The 9224-nt window shown below is 35.6% G+C and overlaps 1 protein-coding gene across 1 annotated transcript in view; it reads left to right on the top strand.

The window, feature by feature from the left end:
- LOC107668384 (partitioning defective 3 homolog B-like) overlaps positions 1 to 9224 on the top strand; it is a 319469-nt gene that overhangs the window by 77885 nt on the left and 232360 nt on the right. Inside the window, exon 5 of the mRNA XM_016460232.1 lies at positions 2605 to 2788. Within this exon, the coding sequence (XP_016315718.1) occupies positions 2605 to 2788 (184 nt within the window). The remainder of the gene's footprint in view (positions 1 to 2604; positions 2789 to 9224) is intronic.

Genomic DNA, 9224 nt, shown 5'->3' with positions numbered 1-9224 from the left:
TATATATATATATATATATATATATGTATATATGTATATATGATGAGACATACACTACTGTTCAAAGGCTTGGGTAAGATCTTTTTATAATTTTTTAAAATTTAAATAAATTTTTAATATTTTAATATTTAATATTAATATTGTAATAATAATTAACATTAAAATTGTGAAAAAATTGTTACAATTAAAATAACAGTTTTCTCTTTGAATATTTTTAAAATGTAGCTTATTCCCGTGATGGCAATTCTGAATTTTCAGCAGCCATTACTACAGTCCAGTGTCACATGTCCTTCAGAAATAATTTTAATATGCTGATTTGGTGCTCCAGCTAAATAACCCCATTGTCATAAGAATGGAGATGAATAATAAAAATGATGCGCAATAATGTTGCATAGTCAGGAAAGATATATTTTGGATCCTGGCTATAGCACTCTCTTATTTAAGTCATATACACACAGTCACATACAGACATTTTCCTGAATGTCACAGTGTGTATTGTTTATTTATGTGTTTACTCTCCTGATGCCTCTCTCAGGCAGGAAGCCTCTGGTTTTACCAGCAAACTCCACTTTCTCTCCCTGACTGCATTCATTCACTGCATACACACATGCTCTGTGTGCACAGACGCACACGTGTGGAGGCCCCTAGAACAGCAGTGCAGCAGAAGTCTAAGTGCAGTGTCAGTGACTCTGTGAATAGGGACATATGCATGTATTTAACTGTGCTGATAAGCCCGGCAGGCCTTACACACAGAAAGTGAAGTGAATGGATCATCACATACTGAGATCAAACTAATGCACACTAACCGTGCTGGGCTCCTTAGATGTCCTCTATAGTGTCCTGATCCACAAGGTAATGAAGGCCAGTGTGAATCGTTTGATTTCTTTATATGTAAAATATATTGGGTATGAACTATTTTGCAGTGTTGCCCGAATTCTAAAATGTTTCATTCCGCATATAGTGCATTATTTTATACGAATGAAAATGTTTTTGATAGACGTCTCTTATACTCACAAGGCTGCATTTATCTGATCAAAAATAAAGTAAAACAGTAATATTGTGGAATATTAATACAATTTAAAATAACTGTTTTCTATTTTAATATATTTTAGAATGTAATTTCAACCCCAAAAGGGACTAATAGGTGTACATAGGTTGCAACTTCACAAAAGATTAATGCTCGACTCTCAATCGATTCCAATAGTCTTTTGTGGTAGCATGTTGCTAAGCCAACACCGTGATACTCTAAGAAGCTGAAAAATACATAGCACATATAAGTGTATATGATAGCATTTTGCTACTATATTTATAATTTAGTAAAATTCAAGTACAATTAAAATGTCTTTCTAAAATGTCTAAAATTCAACTTTCTATATCTTCCGCCGCCATAATGAGTTACATTTTTTTCCTCAAAACATTTGTGCAGAACACCTCCATTTAAACTATAAGAGCAGTTAATATAAAGTAAAACAGTAATATTGTGGAATATTAATACAATTTAAAATAACTGTTTTCTATTTTAATATATTTTAGAATGTAATTTATTTCTGTGATGGCAAAGCTGAATGTTCAGCATCATTACTCCAGTAATCCTTCAGAAAGCGTTCTAATATGTTAATTTGATGCTCAAGAAACATTTATTATGATCAATGTTGAAAACAGTTGTTCTGCTTAATATTTTTGTGAAAACCCTGATACAGTTTTTCAAGACTATTTGATGAATATACAATTCAGATGAACAGCATTTATTTGAAATATTAATCGTTTGTTACAATGTAAAAGTCTTTGTCACTTTAATCATTTTAATGCTTCCTTGTTGAATGAAAATATTAATTTCTTTAAAAAAATTCATCAGTCTATTTAAAAAAAATGTGTTTTGCAATATTATGACAAAAACAGGCAATAGTGACTGAGTGAAAAAAATTATAAATTTGGATACAGCCATTGTGTGATGACTGTAGAGTTGTCTTTAAACAGCTGTTGTGCTGTTCAGATTAGGTATCACCCAGATGATAAACCAGAGGCTATTCTGATTGGTAGTTTTCAACAATCAAATAGATTATGTGTTTACATGTATTGGTGTGTGTATTTTTGGCATTGAGTATGGATTAAACACTAAGTCTGTTTTTTTTTTTTTACACGAAAAGTTAAAGATACGGCTGTACAATTAATCAACAAATCTTGTAATAACAAACTATTGATTACAGCAATATATTTAGATCTACTCTTATTTCATCAAAGTTTCTATTCACAAGGAGATTTGTCTGTTGAGCTTTAAGTCATTTGAGGGTGTAGGAAAAATAACTTCTCTGATTGGTGGAGATTTCTTTCCATAATCATGGATAATATAGTTTTTCACCACTGATGACAAATACTAACGATTAACGACTTTGGAGCTCACAGTAGGTCGGTTTCTAGGTCTTAAGGTTTTGTAAGTTATTGTTACAAATCAGTTCCCCAATGGAGAAAAGGAATGGAATTTTTACTTTCGAAAGCCCAAATGTTGCACCCTGTTCCTCTATGAGCTTGTCTTTATGTGTACATTTCAACTGCGTCTGACCTGTATCTGCTCTAAATTGTACTGTTGTGCTGTGTGTCCCACAGCTGATCGCTGTATACGAGGAACAGGAGGCCCAGCAGAGGGGAGCCATGAGTCCCGGGATTAGAACAGGGACAAGAAGCAGCCTAAACGGACAGTCCAGCCCAGAAGCCTACGACTCTGAACTCACCTGCTTCCAGCCAATCAAAGGAGGAGAGATTGAAGTCAACTCATCTGCCCTCAAGTCCAGTATGTATCCAATAGAACAGATAAGCACAATCTGTAAAAAAAAAAAAAAGAAAGGTAGTAGTAAAGTGTCTGCGTTAGTGAAACAGAGCTGTGATCAAACATAAGAGCTTCTGAGTTAATGGTGAGTGAAATAATAGACTGCCACTATAAAAGTGACATAATCGGGCCCTGTTTTAAGTTTGAAATGCTCTGACTCGCACATGAAGCTGTGAACAAATGCACACCGTTCTTACTGCATTATGGCACTCGCTCATATTAAAGTATCACTTTTAATACACAGCTCACCTTAACCAACCTCTCTGTTTCATGTCTTTGAACTATAATAATATCTGCCATCATAGATAAAAAGATTTATGCTGAGAAGTACAAAACTTTTATATTCAGACCTCCGGCATTTTTTCCTTATATATTTTGGCAAGGAGATATTCTCTTAGTTTGGACAGGTCTGGAATACTTCAGTCATTTCGGTTCTGTACTACTGCACCTCAGGGAGCCATGTGTTTTTCATCTGGGCAGGTTTCACCTCTGCCTGATGTCATGCACACTTCCAATACAGAAAACACACACCTATTTCTTCTAAATGTCAGAGTGGGTGTGATTTAGAACATGTTTACGCTCTGAAATGAAACCCTCAGTAAAATAAGCCAAGGAATCGTGTGTATGTATGTTCGCATGTGTGAGTTTCTTTGTGTCGTCTTGTAAATCTGCCCCTTTGTTTTTTATGTTTCATTGTAAAGGTAGACACGGGGCTCGCAAAGTTCAGCATGCTGAAAAAAGTGGCTTTTTCTTTCACATTCCAGACATTCCTGGGAAGTACTCGAGTTTCCTCGTTTCTACTTCAAGGTGGAGGTGTCAGTTGACTGAATGATCTTTTCCTCTTTTATTCTCCATGGCTGTAAATATGCCGTTTGTCACGTCGACAGGGTCTGACATAGGGCTGGACGATATGGCCAAAATTTATATCACGATATATTTCTTAATTTCGGTCGATACGATATAATTCCGATATCGATATGAACACTATTAAAAAAGCCTCATAAAAACGGCCAAGAACGGCCACAACAGATGTCTGTACCTACAAACTTATGAAAAATGTATTTGCCAACTCTATGAAATCTACTCCTATAAAACTATATAATATTTTAGGAAAGAAATGGCGCAAATAAATAAATGTTCACCTTTTATTGGTATTTAGCCTTCATACAAACAAGAAATGTGAAATCACTGTCAAATAAATCTCAGACTCTCCTTATTAATATTAATATTAATATTTTTTACTTCAAACTATAGGCTAACATACCAGTCAAAAGTTTTTGAACAGTAAGATTTTTAATGTTTTTTAAAGAATTCTCTTCTGCTCACCAAGCCTGCATTTATTTGATCCAAAATACAGCAAAAACAGTAACATTTTGAAATATTTTTACTATTTAAAATAACTGTTTTCTATTTGAAAATATAATTTATTCCTGTGATTTCAAAGCAGAGCTTTAGCATCATTACTCCAGTCACATGATCCTTCAGAAATCATTCTAATATTCTGATTTGCTGCTATGATGTTGAGAACAGCGGAGTAGATTTTGTTCAGGTTTCTTTGATGAATAGAAATGATGCTGAAAATTTAGCTTTGATCACATGAATAAATTACATTTTTAAAATATATTCAAATAGAAAGCAGTTATTTTAAATAGTAAAAATATTTCAAAATGTTACTGCTTTTGGTGCATTTTGGATCAAATAAATGCAGGCTTGGTGAGCAGAAGATAATTCTTTAAGAAACATTAAAAATCTTGCAGTTCAAAAACCTTTGACTGGTAGTGTAGGCTGATTATTCTTATAGATTGAAACGTGCATTAACCAGGATAACGAGTATGAAACATGCTCCGAGTTGCTTCAGAAAACAAAAAAATAGAGCAACAACAAAAGCATGTTGCTGGAAATGGGTTTATTATTGAAAATGCAAACTGATTGTCTGCCAGCAGGAGGTGCTGTGAGAACGGTGGAACTAACGGTTTCTCCAGTAATGGATGTAAACAAAGCAGCTCCGCTCATGAACGGTACTTTATCAGATAAAAATGCCATCTAAACTATTCTGAAGACAGTCGGTTCCCTTCAGAGATACATTCATATAAAACACCCGCGACGCGTTTTGATTTTGAAACGTGCAGTGCTCATGTTTATTCAACGAAGTCAAACGCCACAAATAAATAAATGTATGGGAAACACTGGTAATGTATATCGAAATATCGGAAATGTGTTTAAAAATCATATCACCGTTATTGAAAAAAATTATATCGCGATACATATTGATATTGAATTATTGTCCAGCCCTAGTCTGACATAGATCTGTATCTGGATAATTTGTTAAGAAGAGAGATCACACGCGCCTCTGCATATACAGACATGATGTTTGAGTGGGGAAAGAAAGTGGTAGGGGATCGTTTGAAATTGTAACTCAAAGGTGTTCTCGCATGGCGTATGAACATAAACCGGTCCATGCCCTCTGTCTGGCAAAATTCAGGGGTCTCTAGGTGTGTTTTAACACCTGACATTAACATGTGTTTTCAATAGTGACACACATTTTTGTAGGCAAACCTGGACGTTAGCATCACCCTGGTTCCCTCGATAAAAAAAACATTTGTATTTTTCCATTGGCTACAAGATTATTGCAGAAAAAAAAGCTCTGTGAACAACAAAAGTTTATGAATGTTATGTGTTTTGTTCACCATGATAATGTTCACAAACAGACAACTTTTATGAATTTTGAAGCCTAAATAAAATTACCAGAAGTAAAAAAGCTAAACATATGCTATAAATAGGGTTGGGTATTTAGTGATTCCGATTCTTACTGATTAGGTATAAAATAAAAAAATGAAGTCAAACATTTAGATATCAAACATATTTATTCTGTCTTTTTGCAAAATATTCTGTTGCAGGTGAATACCATGAACAAAAGTCAGCAGCCTAAAAAACACTGACATGAGGAACCTTTGCCTATGGTTTTAAGAAAAATACCACAGCAAAATTAACTAGACTAATATAGATTTCAAACATTATTAAAGACAAGTATTCAGCACAAATAAATACAACTGAACAAAATTCAGGTACATAAATCGAAATCAAATGTAGAATAACACTGCATAGTTTTTATAAAAAAAATATAGATTAATACTTATTAAAGTTACAAAAGTTATTCAGTCAAGGTCAATGAGTGATTTTCTTTTTCTTTTGTTCTTTGATTAACATTAATGGCACAGACGTCAGCAGGAATGTTAGGCTGCTGTCACTTTAAGACCTCATGCACGGATCAAATGTACTGCTATACATGCATTTTCTTTACCAACTGTTTACCTTTAGACAAAACCGGCAGTGTTTACAAGGATATTTTAACATAATTTTGGGTGTATTTGTCCTTTCAAGCACAAGACGACGCAAAATAAGTTGCGTTTGTGCACACACTTTGGATATATGCGCAGCGCAAAGAATGCATGGGTGCTGAATTGAATTCTCTTCCAGGTCTTCTTGTGCTTTAATGGTTTAAAATCACATTAACATGTCTGTTATCAAATTCACTGTTCTTGGAAATTTGACATTAAGTCTGTGTTTTTACACGAAAAGTTAAAGATATGGCTGTACAATTAATCAACAAATCTTGTAATAACAAAGTATTGATTACAGCAATATATTTAGATCTACTTATTTCATCAAAGTTTCTATTCACAATGTGTTTTGTCTGTTGAGCTTTAAGTCATTTGAGGGTGTAAGAAAAATACCTTCTCTGATTCTGATCATACCTTCTCATCTCCTTCAAATACTAACGATTAACAACTTTGGAGCGCACAGTAGGTCGGTTTCTAGGTCTTATGGTTTTGTAAGTTATCGTTAAATATCAGTTCCCCAATGGAGAAATTGAATGGAATTTTTACTTTTGAAAGCGCAAATGTTGCACCCTGTTCGTCTATGAACTTGTCTTTATGTGTACATTTCAACTGCATCTGACCTGTATCTGCTCCTTCAGTCTTTATTTAAAATAATTTTCCTGAATTAGAATAGTTTGCAAGATCGTGAGTATAAAGACAATGAGACTGTAAAAGCAGAATAATAGAGTAGATGAGTTCTCCTGTTCGGCATGATGATGTTTAATGTCCCAGAGAACCTCTGTAGTCCCATTTAGCAACTTGTCAACAACTGCCTTTTTCTAGTCAATTAAAAACTTTAAAAAATCACAAGGCAGTATTACAGATTACTTTTATGTTGTTGAGTAAAAATATGAAAATATATTTTAAGTATGAAAATATCTTGAACTTGTGTTAACCACAGGCCTTGTTTTGGGCATTTAACCAAAAACCCATTAAAAAATCCATTGACTTTGGAACGATAAACTGGTAGTGCGTTCTGGGTTTTGGCGTGCAAAAATATATCATCCCTGCAACAATCTATGATTGGCTATATTGAAAGGTGTAAATTCATACAGTATGCATGGTGATATCTGAACGGGTGGCCAGGGACTCTCGGACCACATTCAGCAAAGACTGTAACAAAGTCTGTGCTTTTGTGATCTGGTTGCATGATTGTACTGTACACCTCCTTAAAAAATGTGTTTTTGTGGAAACTCATGATACTTGCAAAGATTTATCATTAAGAAACAACCTTCCAAATCAGTGAGATGCACACCCTGGTACAATGCCTATAAAAAGCATTTATACCCCTTCATTTTTTTCACGTTTTTTTTATGTTGCAGCCTTATGTTAAACTGCTTTAAATAACTTTTTTTTACACATCAATCTACACTCCATACACCATAATGACAAAGCAAAAAACTGATTTGTGACAACTTTGCAAATTTATTAAAATTCAAAAACTGAAATGAGTACATTGCATAAGTATTCATTTAATGCAGTACTTAGTTGAAGCACCTTTACAGTCTCAAGTCTTTTTGGTATGATGTGACAAGCTTTGCACATCTGCATTGGGCAATTATCTGACATTATTCTCCTCACCTCTTCACCTCTCAAGCTCTGTCAGGTTGGATGGGGGCTGGCAGACATTTTCAGGTTTCTCCAGAAATATTTGATTGGTTTCAAGCTCAGGCTCTGGCTGGGCCACTTAAGGACATTCACAGAGTTGTCTATACGCCACTTTTGCTGTGTGCTTAGGGTCATTAGCCCCTTTCACACCGGAGGAACCTTTTCATAGTTCCTAGAACTATTGGCGGAAGTGCCCGGATGCTTGCACTGCAGGAACTAAGAACGATTTTAGTTCTAGGAACTCCTTTTATGGGAACTAAATTAGCTCCTACTTCAGAGTAGGGTCTAAACCTGCGCTATAGGAACTACCAGTGACGTAAGTGTGCGTTGATTGGCCAAACGCATGTGGGAAAACGCCGGCACCCACCATTTTTTAAAAAGCCGGATAAACACACAATAGTTTATTATTCACGGAGCAGTTTACAGTAGGCTACAAGAAGGAAAACGGAGATAAATGGGCCAATGCCGAAGTCCAAGCACTTCTAAACATTTATGCTCTTTTCTCAGACTCGATTATATATAGAAATGCAAGTTGCCGTAGTAGATTTCGTCTCTTAGTCCTCTGATTTGCTCTTTCTATCGCATAACTTCTACGTCTACATTCTGTCTCCATTACCATGAAACCCAGTATATACATCAAAAACACAGCTCCGATCACGGTGTCCTCCATCCTTTTGTTGTATACGTTGTTGGATGCTGCGCTTAAATGACATCCTGTCATTCTGTCAGAACATGAGTTCCTGTTGGCGGTGCGAATGCAACCAGGAAAATGGCCTGGGGGAACCTAAAGTTCGTGGGGAACTACCCGACCGGCTAGTTCCTAGAACTTAGTTCCTAGAACTATGCGGTGCGAAAGGGGCTATTGTCCTGTTGGAAGGTGAACCTTTTTCCCAGTCTGAGGTTCTGAATGCTCTGGAATGGGTTTTCATTAAGACTATCTCAATATTTTGCTGTGTTGAGCTTTCCTTCTACTCCAGTGGTCGCCAACCCGTCGATCGCGATCGACTGGTAGATCTTTATCACTGTCCCAGTAGATCCCAAAAAAAACCCCCAGTAAAATAAGTACAAAAATGCATTACATTTATGGGGTTATATTTGTTATATTCTCTGGGGTTGGCATGTCTGTGATCGCCCTCACCTTTGTCTCGTCAGGTCGCAAGCCATCTGGTGTGACAATGTGTCCCATGTATTTCACAGTATTGACCTTAAACTGGATCTTATCACTATTAAACCTCACCTTGGCCGCTCTTGCTCTCTCCAACAATATTAATGTATCACTGAAGGGAATTGTCTTGAGAAAAGTTTCGATGGTAATGGCATTTTCTTCTCCGTATAAAGCACAACTCTGCTTTGTTTACAGCGGTAACCAAGGAAACGCTATAGTGCGGTCGGTTCATAAGCAGTGTTGGGCT

The sequence above is a fragment of the Sinocyclocheilus anshuiensis genome, unplaced genomic scaffold (genome assembly GCF_001515605.1).
Source record: "Sinocyclocheilus anshuiensis isolate Anshui unplaced genomic scaffold, SAMN03320099.WGS_v1.1 scaffold1237, whole genome shotgun sequence".
Classification (NCBI taxonomy): domain Eukaryota; kingdom Metazoa; phylum Chordata; class Actinopteri; order Cypriniformes; family Cyprinidae; genus Sinocyclocheilus; species Sinocyclocheilus anshuiensis.
Note: the sequence above shows the minus strand (reverse complement) of the source record. Positions and strands in the feature narration are given on the sequence as shown.